The sequence below is a fragment of the Nicotiana sylvestris genome, chromosome 12 (assembly GCF_000393655.2).
Source record: "Nicotiana sylvestris chromosome 12, ASM39365v2, whole genome shotgun sequence".
Taxonomy (NCBI): Eukaryota; Viridiplantae; Streptophyta; class Magnoliopsida; order Solanales; family Solanaceae; genus Nicotiana; species Nicotiana sylvestris.
In genome coordinates this window covers 136,501,748-136,519,779 of record NC_091068.1, presented here as the reverse complement: position 1 = coordinate 136,519,779, position 18,032 = coordinate 136,501,748, and the positions used below count along the sequence as shown (strand labels likewise).

Genomic DNA, 18,032 nt, shown 5'->3' with positions numbered 1-18,032 from the left:
TTGGAGCAGCAGATAAGAGTCATGGCAGCGGAGCTAGCAGTTGAGAAGGCCTCTTCCAACCAGGCGGGCAAGGATAAGCACCTTCTTGAGTCATCTTTTGCTGAACAACTCTCTGAGGCTATAAAAGAGATCAGAGGTCTAAAAGCCTTGCTGGATGAGAAAGAAGTTTATGTTGGTGAGCTTGTTCAAACGCTCACTCAAGCCCAAGAAGACCTCCGAGTGTCTATCGATAAAGTTAGGTTTTTGGAGAGTTCACTTGCCCTTTTACAAGCTTCTTATGATGCTGCTTTAGCTGAGAGAGAAGAGCTCAAGAGTGAAATTGATCATTGGGAAAGAGACTACGAAACTCTTGAAGACAAGGCCGCTGTTGAAGCAAGTTGGGCCATTTTGAACACGCGCCATGATACTCTTATGGAGGTAAGCCAAGAAGGTTTTAACTTGGACGCTGAGTTACCAAAGATTAAGGAGACAATTGAAAAAACTCAACAAGGCCAAAAAATTTCTTCACCCATGGCTGATTCTCCCAAAAATGTTGAAGCTAATCCTGGCGTAGTAGATGTCCCAGCTCCTTCTGATCAAGTTGATCCTTCTGCTGCTGATGATGCCAGCTTGAATACTGGTTCAGAACCTGCTCCATAGTGAAAGTTTAGTTGTGAAGTTAACTAGCTTTGTTTTTGTTTTGTTGGTGAATAATTGGTGGTTTTACCCCTGGTCCCATTTAGGGGTAATATTTTTTGGTAACATCATACCTCCAGTCCTTTTCAGGGGTTTATAATGACAATTAGGTTAGGACTAAGTTCATACTTAGTTTTAACTAAGTTATTTAAGATATCAAAAAGTTTGTGCTCAACTTTTATGATACCTTTAATTTGAGTTTCTGTTTTACTCTTTTAGTGGTTTGCCCTTACTTTTTCCTTTTAAGTTTAAGGCTTTGTTTTCCACTTCAATTTTAATATGTGGGTTTTTGCTTTACCCTTTTAACTTTTGCATTTAAAAATGCTTAGCTAATTTCATGACTTTTTTGAATCAAGCATGAATTATAAAAGAGGGCCCTTTTATATACGACACTTAATGAAGAAGACGTCTCAACTTCATAATGGTGTAAACATACGAAAGAAGAGATAGGAACACACATGTTTCTTGAAATAACTTTGCGAAAAGTTTTATTTCATTCGAACTGAATAATACCTTACATGTATTTAAGTATCTTCTATAATTCTTCCGTAACTGTTTTCTTTACAACAGATTTGTAAAAAAGAAAATCCAAGGGTTTCTTTATGACCCATGACTAAATACTACCTTTAACCTAAACATTCGTAAGATATTTGAAATTTACATCCACGAGTGTATTCTTCACAAGTTTTTGAATCGGGCTTGCATTTTTGGCTCGTGACTTTGCTCTAAACTTGATATTTGTTGAGTAGACTTTAGGCTTGTCTTGAAATTTAATCGTTTTAGCCTTCTTTGTCTTCCTTATACATATATTATATAGTCCCCCAAGTGTTTGAGTTTTGAAGTATGAAATCTCGAGCACTTAATTATTCCTTCCATGCGGTCCTTTTCCTGAAAAGGAAAAACATACGGGACTTGGAGGTATAATTTAGACGAAGACTGCTTAACCCATTACATTTTCATCAGAATAGTTGTAACCCTAGACCGGAAATTATGTTTCTTCCGCGTGTCTTTCAGGTCTAATTTCATCATTTGGTGTGGGCTACTTTTTTTCCTATCGTCTAAAATTGTTAGTATAACTTAACAATTCAAAAATAAAAATTGTAAGTGGGGATACCTGACCGTTGGTATTTCCTTCCCTTAGAAATAGTACTTCTTCAGATGAACATCATTCCAACTTGAAGGTAGAATCTTTCCATCCAAGGTTTCAAGCTTATATGCACATTTTCCTGCGATACCACGAATCTTGTAAGGCCCTTCCCAATTTGGACTTAACTTTCCTGCATTGGCTGCTCTTGTGGATTGGAAAACTTTCTTGAGTACGTAGTCCCCAATTTTGAAGTATCTGAGACGAGCTTTCCGATTGTAATATCGCTCAATAACTTGTTTTTGCGCTGCCATTCTTATTAGAGCAGTTTCCCTCCTTTCTTCAAGCAAATCCATATTTACCCACAACTCTTCTTCATTTGACTCTTCAGTAGCTTGAGTATATCTCGTACTTGGGTCCCCTATTTCAACTGGAATTAAGGCTTCAGCACCGTACACAAGTGAGAATGGTGTCTCTCCCATACTTGTTTTTGCTGTTGTTCGGTAAGCCCACAAGACTCCAGGTAGTACCTCTGGCCACTTGCCATTTGATTCTTCTAGTTTTTTCTTCAAATTGTTGATAATAACTTTATTTGTTGATTTAGCTTGTCCATTGACCACTAGATGATAAGGTGTCGAGGTAATCCTTTAAAATTGCCAACTTTGGAAAAATTCTATGATTTGTGCACCTATGAATTGAGGGCCGTTATCACACATGATCTCTTTTGGAACCCCAAACTGACATATGATGTTTCGCTAGATGAAGTATCTGACCTCTTTTTCTCGTACCTGTTTGAAGGCTCCTGTTTCTACCCACTTAGTAAAATAGTCAGTGAGTATTAATAGAAATCTTACCTTGCCTTTGGCTTGTGGTAGTGGACCTACGATATCCATTCCCCACTTGATAAAAGGCCATGGTGCAATAATCAGATGTGTTAATTCAGCTGGTAGATGCATGTTGTTACCATATCTTTGGCACTTGTCACATTTAGCCACAAAATGTTCCGCCTCTTCTTCCATATTTGGATAGTAATAGCCAACACTAATTATAGTTTTTACCAAAGATCTTCCTCCAGCATGATTTTCACAATGTCCCTCATATATTTCTTTCATCACATATTCCGTTTGAGAATGCCCGAGACATCTTGCTAGAGGGCCACCGAATATTTTTTGATATAAATTGCCCCAATCTAAACAGTAACGAGCATCCTTTTGGCGAAGTGTCTGATCCTTTTTCTTATCTTCAGATAGTATTCCATATTGTAAAAAATTGACAATATCGTTTCTCCAATCCTAAGTTATATTATTGTAATTTACCTCGTTTTTATCTTGATCAGGCACTGAATGAAATAAATGTATTACAAAAGTGTTTTCTTCATTTGTTACTTCTATAGCGGATGCAAGATTAGCCAAAGCGTCTGCCTCGGCATTCTCTTCCCTTGGTATCTGCGTAACTTTCCAAGTTTGGAATTGTCTCACTAAGTCTTGTGCATTTTCCAGGTATTGTTGCATCCTTGCCTCTCTAGCTATATAATTCTCCTGCATTTGGTTAACTATGAGCTGTGAATCGCTTTTGATTATAACCTGCTCTATTCTAAGCTCTCGTGCCAATTCTAAACCTGCAATCACAGCTTCATATTCTGCCTCATTATTAGTAATAGGATGACATTTTATGGCTTGTCGTATGGTTTCTCCCGCAGGTGGTACCAAGACAATGCCTAGACCTGCTCCTTTTACATTTGATGAACCATCGGTAAATAAGGTCCAAGTACCTGGATTAGACTCGTTAAATACCTGCAGTTATTTTTCTGCCTCTACTTGTATCCCTGGGCTAAAATCTGTCACAAAATCTGCTAAAACTTGTGACTTTATTGCAGTTCTAGGTTGATATGTAATGTCATATTTGCTTAGCTCTATAGCCCACTTGGCTAATCTACTTGATAACTCTTGTTTAAGCAATATATTACGTAAGGGGTATGCAGTTACTACAGAGATAGGATGGCATTGAAAATAAGGCCTTAATTTCCTAGATGTCATAATTAATTCTAGTGCAAGTTTTTCTAAATGAGGATATCGAGTCTTAGCATCCAATAAAGACTTGCTAACATAGTAAATCAGAGATTGTTTACCTTGGTCCTCTCGAACTAATACGGCGCTTACCGCAACTTCTGAAACAGCAAGGTAGATGAGTAGTTTTTCAACATCTTTTGGTTTGGCTAGCAATGGTGGATTTGACAAGTACGCTTTTAAATTTTTGAGTGCTTGTTGACATTTTCAGACCATTCAAATTGATTTTGCTTTTTAGGGCTGAAAACAATTGAAGCACTTTTATGATGACTTGGAAATAAACCTTCCCAAAGCAGCTATTCTTCCTGTCAACCTCTGTATTTCTTTTTTGCTTGTAAATATATCTGAAATTTCCTCAATAGCTTTAATCTGCACGGGATTTACTTCAATGTCACGATTAGAAACAAGGAATCCCAAGAACTTACCCAATGACACGCTAAATGCACATTTCTTAGGATTTAACTTCATGTTAAATTTGCGAAGAATCTGAAATGTATTTGATAGGTGTTGAATTTGGTCTCCTGCTTGTTGTGATTTGACCAACATATCATCTATATACACCTCCATGGTTTTTCCAAGATGGTCTTGAAACATTTTGGTCACTAGCCTTTGGTACGTGGCCCCAACATTCTTTAGGCCGAACGAAATAATATTGTAACAGTAAGTCCCCCTATCTATGATAAGGGAAGTTTTTTCTTCATCTAGAGGATCCATTTTAATCTGATTATATCCTGAATAGGCATCTAAAAAACTTAATAATTCATGTTTTGCGGTAGCATCAATTAGTTGATTTATGTGCGGTAATGGAAAATAATCTCTAGGGCAAGCTTTATTTAGATCAGTATAATCTACAAAAACTCGCCACTTACCATTCTTTTTGGGCACTAATACGGTATTAGCCAACCAATCTAGATACTTTACCTTGCGGATGGACCCGATTTTTAAAAGCTTTGTACCTCATCTTGATTTACCTGATTCTTGAAGGAATCTTGCTTCCTTTTTCTTTTGTTTGATAGGTGAGTATGATGGATCTTCATTTAATTTGTGGGTCATTACCTCCGGTTGTATACCTGTCATATCTGAATGCGACCAAGCAAAACAATCTGCGTTAGCCTTTAAAAATTCAATCAACTTACGTTTCATCTCCGGGCTGAGGTTGGTTCCAACGTACACTTTTCTGTCCGGCCAATGTACAAATAGTACCACATCTTCTAGTTCCTCGATTGTTGTTTTGATGTTTTCATTTTCTTCTGGTTCTTGAATAGTATCATGCCTCGAGTCTACATCTATTTGCCCGTCTTCAGTTGAGGCTTGTGTTGCCGCATCCTCAACTGAATTTTGTAATTGCTATTTTTCGTCGCTTTTTGCGCTTGAATCTGCCACAAAGTTAATGCTTCGAGAAGCTTGTTGGTCACCACGGATTTGCCGTATTCCCCATTGTGAAGGAAACTTGATAACTTGATGTTAAGTAGATGGAACAACATCCATTTTGCCGAGAATCATATTGTAAGCCATGTCCATTTCTATCACTTGAAATTTGGTGTCTTTGACTACTTCTTCTGCGAATGTGGTGAGTATTATCTCTCCTTTTGTTACGACGCTCGAGTTGTCAAAACCAGATAAGGTGTGTGCCTTGGGTATCAGCTTATCATTGGCTTGTATCTAGTTTACCACTCTCAACAGAATGATATTCACAGAACTACCTGTATTGATCAAAACTCGTTTTACATTAGTGTCATGTACAAGTAAAGATATTACCAGTGCATCATTATGCGGGGTCAGCACGCTATCTGCATCTGCATCATCAAATGTTATATGATATTCTTCCAAAACCTTTCGAACTCGCTTCCCATGGGTGACTGTAATTTTTGACATCTTCTTTACTGTCGTATATGTTACGCCATTAATATTCTTCCCTCCACTTATGACATTAACCGTTCTCTTTGGTGAAGGAGGTTTTGGCGGTTCCTACCTATTCTTTATATATGTTTGCTTTTCCTTTTCACTAAACAATTTAGTTAAGTTACCTTGTTTTAATAAATGCTCTACTTCATCTTGTAACAATCTGCAATCCGCCGTTTTGTGACCGTGATCGTTGTGAAACTCGCACAAAAAATCAGGATTTCTCCTGTTTGGGTTTGATCTCATTTCTTTTAGCCACCGTACCCTATCTCCCATGCTTCTTAAAACAACCACCAACTCGGATGTGCTAACGTTAAAACTGTAGCCGTCGATGTTTGCTTTTGAACTTCTATCATCATCTCGCATATCTCGCATGTTTCATTCTTTTCCGAACCTTGATGATGAACCTAACTCTCTATCTCTTGATCGAGGATCATACCTTGGGTTTTCCAGTTTTGAACGTGAATCCCTTCATGCTGGTCCCATATAAGGTTCGTACCTATTTTTACCGGACCTTTTTTTTAGTTTCAGCTCGTCTTGAACTCACTCTTTCATCTTTCCGGGATTGAATGATAGTATCTTCTTCTATCCGCAGCTTTGTGTTGTATCTATTATAAACATCATTCCAAGTTGTTGCTGGAAATTCTCGAGTCCAGAGCAAAGATTTTCGGCGGTTACATTGTTGTTTGGAGGTGGTGTCGGTGGTATATTTGGCAACTGGCAAACAAAAGCCAGAAGAGCATTGCTGACCTGTTGAGCGATTAATTTTTTCAAAGCTTCATCAATAGACTGATCATTCTCAAAATGCTCATTCATATTTGATTCAGACCCATCAGGAGGTCCCTCTCGAGATTGTCGAGGAGAATTTCGCTATAAGGGAACTGGAGTTCCATCACCTTGTTGATTCTCCTGATGTTGTTGATTTTCTTGGTGCTGTAAGTTTTGTTAGTTGTTGTCGTTGACGTTCGACATGATTGTTTTGACAAAAGAATTGATTTAGAAAGTAAAAGATTATCAGATTCCCAATAACGAAACCAATTTCTTTAACCAAAAAATAGGAACTTCAGTTAAAGCGTAATTTTAGAAGAACTCGGCCTACTGATAATAAAATAAAGAAATAATAATTTAACAAGAAAATAAAATTGGGCTAAGAAGTAGCTGAGTAAGCAATATAAAGCAATGAAAGTAAGTATATTCCAATATAATCATTGTGACCATACAAATTTATTTCTCTCCCTTTTATAGTTATTTCTAAGTACTAAGTTTCTTTCCTCTCATAATAGAGCCATTATGAGCAATTAATGTCATTAATAAAACGTTATAATTGGCAATCGTAACTGTTTCGTGAAGATTCTATAACGTTTCTCATCATTTATGCTCATTAATTGCAGATATTACGTATTTGTACTTTTTGCTGTCTTGGTTCATTCCACCGGCATCTCTTCAAATTATCAAGAGACCCAAGTAACTGTTCTTTCTTGTTTTCTTGACCCTTTGCTCATACCTATTAAGACCCGCGTCTCTTTGTGTACTCTTTGCCAGCTGTCACTCTTCTACTAATCCACGTGTCTTGACATGTCAGCCACATAATTAATTCCAAATGTTAACTCAATTTTTCCCAATACACTTATAAATGCTTGACATTATCGTCTATAAAGAGCAGAACAATTAAATTTCAATTTGTAAAGCATATTATAGAGAAAACTTAAAGTATTTTGGGTCAATAATCTAAGAAAATGGGGAGATCGATGATTATGTTACATATTATATTAGAGTGAAGTGGATAAAATGGAAGCTTGCATATGGTATCCTATGTGATAGGAGTGTGCCACCAAGACCTTAAAGAGAAGTCTTATAGCGTGGTTGTTAGACCAACTATACGGCAAAGTGTTAGCCAGTAAAAAACTCATACATTCAGAAAATAAAAGTAGCGGAAATGAGTATGTTTAGATGGGTGTGTGGGCATACTAAGAGCAGGGCCGTCTGGAGCCTAAGGCCACTAAGGCAATGGCCTTAGGGCCCCAAAATTCATAAAAAAATGTATATAATATTTAATAATTACGCATTATTGATAGAATTTTAAAATCACTTGGTTAAAATAATTATAGCTAAAAGTTTTACACATTTTAAATTATTGTAGTTACTATTTGTTTCATGTCTTTAATTCGTCCCATCTTAAATCGATCTTTTTATATTGTTAGTTTAGAGTAATTTTTCTTAGTTCTTTGAGTGCCTTTGTAGACATTTTTCAAGCTACTTGATAAGTTACTATTAAAATTCTTCCTTAACATTGAATGTCTCTTGAAACATAGTAGTTTACTACAATATTATTTGTATTAACTTATATTTAGAATTAAAAGTGATAAGAGAAACTGTATAAGTAGAAGAATACTTTATTGGGCAAACTCGGTCACGTAAAAAGTGTTAATTCAATTACAGTTAACAATTTCTATATCAATTGCCTCGGTTGAAGAAAAAAAATTCAAAATTAAATCAATAAAGTTCAACATGACAACGCAAGAGAGCATTAAACAAATTGGTCCAACATTGGCAATAATTAAAACTGATTATAACTTCTTTAGATTTTGACAAATTATAAGAGTAAAAAAAAAATTAAGGTCTCACTTTTTATTTTCGCCTTAGGCCCCATATTATATTGAGCTGCCCCTGACTAAAGATAAGAATAGAAATGAAGATATACAGGGTAAGGAGGAAGTTACCTCTGTGATGGACAAGATGCGTGGAAAGCGAGACTGAGATGGTTTAGACATGTGAAGAGGAATGGGCAGATGCCCCAATAAGGAGATGCGAGAGGTTGGTATTGATTAGACACATGTCACATCTTCAGCTCATTGAGATCTGACCATAGATAGGAGAACATGGAAGTTGAGGATTAGAGTGGAAGGTTAGTAGGCAATCGAGCGATTTCTCCCTTTCCTCTTTATCAGTATTATTGTTATTATTCTCTCATATATATATATATATATATATATATATATATATATATATATATATATATAATGTAGATTTATTAGCTCATGTTTTTTTTGGTTATCCTACCTCACATTAGGGTTGTGCACGGATCAGATCGGATCGGATTTAGCACATTTCAGATTCGAATTTCGGATTTTGGATTCTAAAAAATGCAATCCGAATCTGACCGAATTATATCGGATTGGATCGGATTTTAAAGTTTGGATCGGAACGGATTTCGGATCGTATTATTATGCCTCAAAGTTAAACTAATATGTATATTTTCTTTGTAAAAGAGACAATACATTAAGAAAAATTCATGTTTATGCAATTATGAGAGTATTATGGTGCCAATAAGCTAAATCTAGCAATTGTAAAGGTAATAACTTGGAACTTGATGTAAAGGAAGTACTGACTATCCGAAATTAAAGTGTAGTATTTATATATGCCTTAATAATTTCGAATTTAGGATAAGATCGGATCGGATTAAAATATACCAATCTGAATCCGATCCGAAATCCAAAATTTTAATAAACACAATCCGAAATCCGATCCTATCCGAAATCCAAAATCCGAAATTGAATGGATCGGTTCGGATTTCAGATATCCGATCCGAATGAACAGCCCTACCTCACACATGATAGACATAAAATCTATGTACACCCCCACTCTTCCCAGGCCCATTTGTAAAAATACACTGGTATAATATTGTTATTGTTGTAAAACATAGTATAACAAAAAAACAAAAATAGAAAAGCAAAAAATATTCTTTTTCCCGGTAAGATGTCAAAAATCTCCAGCCCGCAAAAGAAACTATTTTTTCTGGTCCGCTTTAATTAACTTTTTGATTGTTTTTACGCATATTAAGGAATCAATCTTTTAGTATTAATTAACAATAAAAGTTATCTTATTAACCTTAATTTGTTCATTGAAAATATAATAGATACTCTAAACTCTTCACTCAAAGGACAATTTTGAAAAAAGAAAGTTAAGTTCTTCTTGATATATAAAAAATTCAAATATTCTGGGCCACAAAAAAATAAAAAATCAATTAAAGTGGACCATAAATGTCATTTTTTATCAATCCTCTAAGAAGAAGATGGTATAATTCTAAATTTAAAAATTATTAAACTTAAATTTCTCATTTTATTCTTAGTGGTGCATGTTACAAGTTTTGACATATTAAATTTTACAAGTTTCAAAAATTTTATAATCACACAAATATTACTCCTAACATATTTAAATTACAATTTTCTTTCAAACCAGTATCTTATCAAATCAGGCCGTATAAACTGAATTGAATTGGACATTAGTATGATCCATGTAAGATATTCCTGTAAATCCCAGAGGCCAAAATGCAAAATTTTCCAATAGTGGTCATCACATAAAAATAGGAGAAGAAAATAGAAACAACACAAAAACCCAAAACCCCCCTATTGCTTCTTCTGCTCCCTCTCCGTCCCGTTCCGAATGTTCATTTAGCCGACAAAAATCACGCCTATCAAGATATACATACTCCATCCAATACATTATTTTCACCATTAATTAAATCCATATATATGGTGTCTGTCAGTTGCATTTTCAATTGAATCAGCTTTCACATTACAAAAGTTTCTGAACCGTTACCGTACAGCACCCCACCATCCCCAGAAATCATTCCACCATTCACATTTTCTACTCTCAGTGGCAGATTTTGAGGAGTTTCTGCGGATTTGCCACAATTTATAGCTTTAAAAATATAAGTACAGATTTAACTTATATATACAAAAAAATTATGAATCATGGATCGAGCACTGGCTACTAGTGTACTTGCTTTGAGCTCATAGGGTTTGGGTTTTACACTTAAATTATGTGAAACCCTAGCTTGGAAAAGGTTAAATTTGATTGCAAATGGGGAACTGCTGTAGATCTCCGGCAGCTGTAGCTAGAGAAGATGTAAAGTCATCTAACTACTCCGGCAACGATCACGGCCGGAAAGAGAAGTCCGGCAACAAGCAGAAACAGAAGCAGACCACTGTGTTAACTGATATAAAGAAGGAGAATATCGAGGAGAGGTATATAATTGATAGAGAATTAGGCAGGGGTGAATTTGGAGTGACTTACCTTTGCATCGATCGTAGCAATAGGGATGAATTGGCTTGCAAGTCGATTTCGAAGCGGAAGCTGAGGACGGCTGTGGATGTGGAGGATGTAAGGCGAGAAGTGGCGATTATGAAGCATTTGCCAAGGGATTCGAGTATTGTGAGGTTGAAGGAGGCGTGTGAGGATGAGAATGCGGTGCATTTGGTTATGGAGTTGTGTGAGGGTGGGGAGCTGTTTGATAGGATCGTGGCTCGGGGGCATTACACCGAACGAGCCGCTGCTGCTGTCACGCGGACGATTGTGGAGGTTGTGCAGCTCTGCCATAAGCATGGGGTGATCCATAGAGACTTAAAGCCTGAGAACTTTTTGTATGCTAATAAAAAGGAGAATTCACCTTTGAAAGCTATTGATTTTGGATTATCGATTTTCTACAAGCCTGGTAAGTAGGAAGCATTTAATAGGCGCACGGTTAGGAAAATGTATTGTTTGAATTGTTATACCTGTGGTTGGTAACTTAGTGATGTTTTTGCTCAGGATTTTAGTTTAGGATGTTATGTCAATTAATCAGACCTTGAAAGTGGTGCTTTTTTTAATCCAATGTGTGGTGAGAAGAACTCTTAGGATTCGGTTCCTTCTTGATGCTTTTTATGAGATGTTGCTTTTTCGAAGTGAGGATAGAAGGGGAATCCATTAGTTTGAGTGATGGGTTGGTTTCATGAAAATGAAAAAGGAATGTTGGTTAGTTTGACTACAATGTTATTGCAGTAGCACGCTCGCGACTAGCAATTTTGGCTGCATTAGTTAGAAGTTCTGTTGTATGATGCTCATCGCTTGATGTCTTCTAGGTCTGTGAACACTCTTGTGCTAATTAAGAGGCTCACGGCTAATTGAATAGGTGAAATTCAAAAACTGAAATCCTAGCAGACAATTACTACAATTTTGCATGGAAATGGTAATAAGGCTGTCTATTGAGTATTGAATGCTACGTGCTAAAGTGCAGATGAGTTCAGCTATTAGTGCCCTGCAAATGTGTGCTTTTTTTTCTTATAAGTGTTGAAATGCATGACCTTCTCATCTAAAAACTTAAACGGTTAAAAGAGTGCACACTTTAATTACTTAATTATGTTCTTAACATACCTCCTCATGTGCGGGCCTGATTGTTTTTCATGAGTCAAGGACGTGAAAATTCATTCTGATAATGACCGACGGTTAGACTCGAACCCAAAATCTCTGCCTGATCCAATACCATGTTGAGATGTATGGCTATTTCATCTAAAAGTTTAAACTGTTAGAGAGAGCATAACTATAATTAATTAATTATGTCTTCAACATTAAGCATAGATATTTCTATGTGACTTCTTTGACCCTTGTTAACACATTGACATCAGCAATGAATACTGAATCTAGTGTAACAATTCACGATAAACTTGTACTAAAAATTTATTATAAACTTGTAATAATTTAAAGTCTTTTGATCAGTTGATGCTGTGAACAAAAACCTTCTCCCTTTTTTACACTCATCTAGTGCTAAACAAGCTAACCAATGAACAGCTTAGCAGCGGAAAAATGCTAAATTGAAGTTTGTTTGATGGAAATCTATGGTTGAATGGAGATAGTGTGCTTTGATGGGAATTGGATTAGTTAAGAAGGGGATACTTTTGACAAACAAATGAAAGCCTAATGGTTGGCCAAACTGTTTATCATGAAGATAGAGGGTTGTGCTTCTTTCAATTGTAATGAGACTCTTTTGAGGCTTGAGATTGATTGTATCACGTTTGACGAATTGGGGTTGCTGTGTTATGATGCATTGGGCTTGCGTTGACATTTCAAATTTATGCATTAGAATTTGGAGCTCACTGTGATTTCTCTTATTCAGTTTGTGCTGATGGGATTGTGCTAGTTGCAAAAGGTTAAAAATACTTTTGTAGGAAGTTTCTAGGTCTCCAACTTGTGAAACTGAGAAGTGCTGGACATAGGCTACATTGAAGAATTGCATATCAGCTAAGTTTCAATACAGCATGCTTTTGCACTGATTGCCTGCTTGATGCAAAGGCCATATAGAAGAATCAAACTCATGCCAAATGCCAACTTGCACTTGTTTGGTCCCTTCTATCAACTTATAGTTCCACTAGCTATTTATTTTTCATACCATCATATGTGATGATGCTTGAAGCTTATTCTGCCTAGCGCCTCCAAAAGTTATTAGAAAAGCCTAAGCTACTATATCTTAACTAAAAGTCAAATTATAGTAGATATACTGTTGTCTAAGAGCAGGATTGTGAAACTCTCTGCTTGCATCATACTGCTAGAAGCTCTGAATGATGCGAAGAAGTTATTGATGTGCATGGCTAACTTTAATGTATGTTTGCATCACTGAAGTGAGCACTTTATAGATTCACCTTCATTTGAATTATGACATACTTCTGATGCTTGGTTATTCTGAAGTATCATTGTCGAATATATTGAACTACAGTTTCCCGTGATGGGGCAAACATTTGAAAAAATTAAGAATGGAAAGATATCATTGTTCTTTATCCTGTATTTCTATTATCTGATTATGGATAGTGAGTGACCTATAGGATGGCATTGCACAATTGGTGATGTCTTGATTTGCCATATTGTGAGCCCTATGCTTGCAACTTGCTGATGGCATGAGTTGCCATATTGTGTTCTCTATGCATCATAGACACACATACATGGAATACATGCAACTATTGATAACATACCTTGGGCCTAACTCAACCCCAAAGGTTAGCTTATTAGGTGAGGATTGCTTAAGACCATATATGGAGACCAAATACCCCATCCATAGCCGAGGGCATGCCCAAGACTGGACATCTAGAGCATGGGTAATATAATACGGGGACCAACATAGGGTAAATTGGGATGAGTATGGCTCTAATACGATTATAAAAAATTGACTTTGAACTTAAGTCAACCCCAAAAGTTAGCTCATGAGCTGAAAAATTGGGACCATCTCTTTCTTTTTTTTATGGGGGGGGGGGGGTTGTAGAAAATGTGAAAGGTCAAGAGTTTTTGCTGTGAGCATTGTGTGCAAAACTTCAGTTTGCAAACAGTAACATAGTCCTTTTGGAAGATCCCAGTTCTTTCTTGTCTCTTAAGTAGTTGTATTTTCTTTTGGGTTGTCTTTATAGCATCCTCTTTATTTTTCCTATTTATTCTTAATAATGGGGTAGCAAAAGTCTAGATTACTAGCTACATTTTAGGATAACATTTTTCACATTTTCAGCCTCCCAAATACAGCTTTGTAATAAACATCTTTCCTATTATCTGAAGCGTAGCTCAAGCCTCTAAGATTTGTTCAAGGAATTTAGTGTCTTTTTGCTTGAAACATCTTTTGACATTTTTTCTTAATTTCCTCCTATAGCTAAGCTAACTTTTATATTGAGCAGACATTTAAGTCGATTCTCTGTCTCTGTTATCAAAATGACTTTATGGTTGCACCAATTGTTTGGTCCTATAGTCGAGTTGTTTTTCTACCAAATCTATGACTAGTGTAACCATTTTTTGTCTATTAATTTGGGTAAGATGTTATCTCAAATCATGTATAATCTTGAAAGTTTTTTTGGTTGTTAGGTGAGAAGTTTTCTGAAATAGTTGGAAGCCCTTACTATATGGCTCCAGAGGTGCTCAAACGGAACTATGGACCAGAAATAGATATATGGAGTGCAGGAGTCATTTTATATATTTTGTTATGTGGAGTTCCTCCATTTTGGGCCGGTAAATGCACTTCTCGTGATGGGTTATTCCTTCCCCTTTTTCAATTCGGCTGTTCCCTCTCACTTGCTTTCTCTCATTTGATTAAAGGGACTCTTTTGTTGCAGAATCTGAGCAAGGAGTTGCCCAGGCCATCTTACGCGGGGCAATAGATTTCAAGCGTGAGCCCTGGCCAAGTATTTCAGACAGTGCTAAGAATCTTGTACGGCACATGCTGGAGCCAGATCCAAAGCTACGACTGACTGCAAAAGAAGTACTTGGTAAGTTGTGTTTTAGTTGTTTTTTTTATTCTCAAGGTGTTTGTTATGATCTTTGAGAAAACCTTGCCTCATAGCATGACACATATTTTTAAGAAGCATATAATGAGGTAACATCTTTGGATTGTTCAGGCAAACATGCGTGCACTTTAAATATTACCTGGGTCAAAGGGATGACTTGCTAAAATATCATTTTGACTTTGTACTAATAAGCCAGTTGGAGGGGTCAGTAAGTGAGGTTTGAGATCTCAGCAACCATTGAAATCGAACAATGGCAGACACAGGCTAATTACCATGTGATGAATGTCCTATACCTTTTTTACATTGGTTTGACTATCTAAAGTTAATATCTAAACTAATACGTGGTTCACTCAGATTTTTCAAGAGGTGCTCTTGGTACCTTGTTTGCTTGCTCTTTATGTTTTGCCTCAATGGAGCTTAAAATGTTGGAGAAAATTAAGGAGATACTTTCAACCTCAAACAACCTGTGCAACTTCTGATAAAGAATGATGGGGAAGGGAAAAGGAGGGGGAGGGAGGGGGAAGGGGGAAACTAGGGAACATTCAGAAAACTTGCAACATGGGGGAAGCTAAAACTGGCTAAGATCCTTGATGACAGAGGAATGAAAACGTAAAGAAATAAATAAAATGTCATAGTTTTCTTGCAAACTACTTTATTGGGATTTCCCGAGTTGTTTGTTTTGGTGAACTTTTAACTTTCTTAGTTTTATCTTATCCCAAAAAAACAAATCATTTTTATGGCTGCCAGAGGTTTTCATTAAATGGACGCTGCTGAATTTGATGAATTGAAATATGTGGAAAATTTGCAATAACCTCCATTTCGAAGCTTGAATGCTGTTTTGTTGTATTTTGTGTAATGAACGTTTTCTCTTGTAGAACATCATTGGCTTCTAAATGCTAAGAAGGCTCCAAATGTTCCTCTTGGAGATATGGTCAAGTCAAGACTTAAACAGTTCGCACTGATGAATAGGTTTAAGAGGAAAGCTCTCAGGGTTAGTTTATTATGATGATTTTGAACTATATTAAAGTTTGTGCTCTTAGAAACGCTAAAAGGTGCACTGTCAAATGCAGGTGATTGCTGATTTCTTGTCTAATGAAGAAGTTGAAGACCTCAGAGAAATGTTTAGCAAGATAGATACTGATAATGATGGCATTGTTTCTGTTGAAGAACTAAAAGCTGGACTTCACAAGGTCAATTCACAGCTGGCGGAATCTGAAGTGAAGATGCTTAATGAAGCCGTGAGTACACCTGCCTGTTCCTTGATGAAAAACATTTATAATATCTGCAATCCTTGTCATCTCACATGTTATTGTTATATAACCTCCTCCATAATACCTACCAACAACAAAAAAAAAAAAAACTCATGGACAAGTAGCAGTGTAAAAAATGAGAAGTTTGGAACCTAGAGGAGAAGGGAGAGGGACTTCATTTATCAGTAAAAAGGGGAAAAAGAAGGAACTGTTAGGAAAGGAGAGATGAGGAAAGAAAAATAAGCGGAAAAGAATTACACAATCTTCCTTTTGATTTTGGATTTCTTGGGGAAGTTTTACTGTCTTCTTTTCTATAGATTGGGAGTTTATCTCTAAAATGAACATAAGTTGACTTATCTCTAGAGTAATGGATGACTAACTTTTTTTTTTCTTTCTTTTGGTTAGGACAATGGATGACTACCTCTGTTCTGTCTGTGACCATTTGTTGAACTGTTCTTTCTGTTTGATGTATGACTGTGATTTGATCCCTAAGCTCGTTTAGATGTTTCTATTCTGCGAGGTTTTATAATTATTAACTATTGCGAAGTAGTATGCTTTCCACTTATAGTTTGTTGCTGGCATTATCATTAAAATGCAGCTAATGATCAGAGTACTTAATATAAAAGCTAGTAAAAGCTCTCTCCTCTTTTCCCTAATAGAACACGTGAAAAGAAACAATGGCAGAATGGAACATAAAACGATATAAATCATGTAACAATGCCACAAATATTAATAAGGCAGGTATTTCCTAACAGATTGATACTAACGGGAAAGGGACTCTGGACTATGGGGAATTTATCGCTATTTCACTCCATCTTCAAAGGATGGCAAATGATGAACATTTGCACAGAGCTTTCTCCTTCTTCGACAAGGATAAAAATGGTTATATCGAACCAGACGAGCTTCGGCATGCATTGATGGAGGACGGATCAGAGGACTGTACCAATGTTGCTAATGACATATTCCAGGAAGTTGATACGGACAAGGTAAACAGCCCAGCATACAAATCATCTACAACTAACGATGAATACAGAGTAGTGTGATTACTTATATATTCCCTTCTCATATTTGCAGGATGGCCGCATCAGCTATGACGAATTTACAGCGATGATGAAAACTGGGACAGATTGGAGAAAGGCTTCTCGACATTACTCAAGAGGGAGATTTAATAGTCTGAGTGTGAAGCTAATGAAGGATGGTTCACTTAACTTGGGGAATGAGTAAAGCTTAGAGAGGCCACTCTTTCATTCATCAAAATGAAGTACTGTATCCGATGTGCATTGTTATCGTACTTCAGTATCTTGTTATTGTTTGTGGGGTTCGGTTTAGATTGTTTGTGAGTAAACCAATTAGTTTATAGCTGTTGGGGAAGGCCAATCAAAAATACATATTCTTTCCTCTACTCTTGACAACTTATATTCTCCACCAAATCAAAAACTTGGAAACTTAGTAGACCATAGTTTCTCTACCTCTCTCTATCTACTGAGTACGATTTATATGAGCTTTCCTTTTCTTCTTTGATTTGTCTCATTAGAGAGTTCAATTTAATGGATTTAACCAGAGGTTTATTTCGCATAAACACGTTCTTAAGGGAAAAAAAATCATGACGAATGTGTACTTCGGCCTAATACAATTTTGATATTAAATGTCATATTTAACATTTTTATTTTATTGTTACTTCTTCAAAAGTCAGATGCAATTATCTTTTCGTGTTGATATTTCTGTCTAACGACAAATTCTAATATTTTATATTTCTCTTCATTGATGAACTTGCATATAAAGCGATAGGAATTAGCCATATTTGTCGTGAAGCAGTGATGAGATAAGTGTAAATCTAATCATCTCGAAGTTGTTCAAAGCCAAATTAGCCGATATTGGATAAACACCGATACTCAACTTTATCTTGTGGAAGGAAAGCACATGCTTTTTATTGCACAAATCGTTATCAAGTTGTCCTCGTCGTGTTCCTTCTTTTTTTCTTCTT

The 18,032-nt window shown here is 36.3% G+C and overlaps 1 protein-coding gene across 1 annotated transcript; it reads left to right on the top strand.

Annotated features, from left to right (window-relative positions):
• The first annotated feature begins 10,082 nt into the window (after positions 1-10,082).
• LOC104230162 (calcium-dependent protein kinase 13-like) lies at positions 10,083-17,566 on the top strand. The gene is made up of 7 exons (XM_009782898.2): positions 10,083-11,221; positions 14,380-14,523; positions 14,628-14,780; positions 15,674-15,789; positions 15,869-16,036; positions 16,804-17,034; positions 17,123-17,566. Exons 1-7 carry the CDS (start codon positions 10,591-10,593, stop codon positions 17,270-17,272), a joined length of 1,593 nt encoding a protein of 530 aa, XP_009781200.1. The 5' UTR covers positions 10,083-10,590; the 3' UTR covers positions 17,273-17,566.
• The last annotated feature ends 466 nt before the right edge of the window (positions 17,567-18,032 follow it).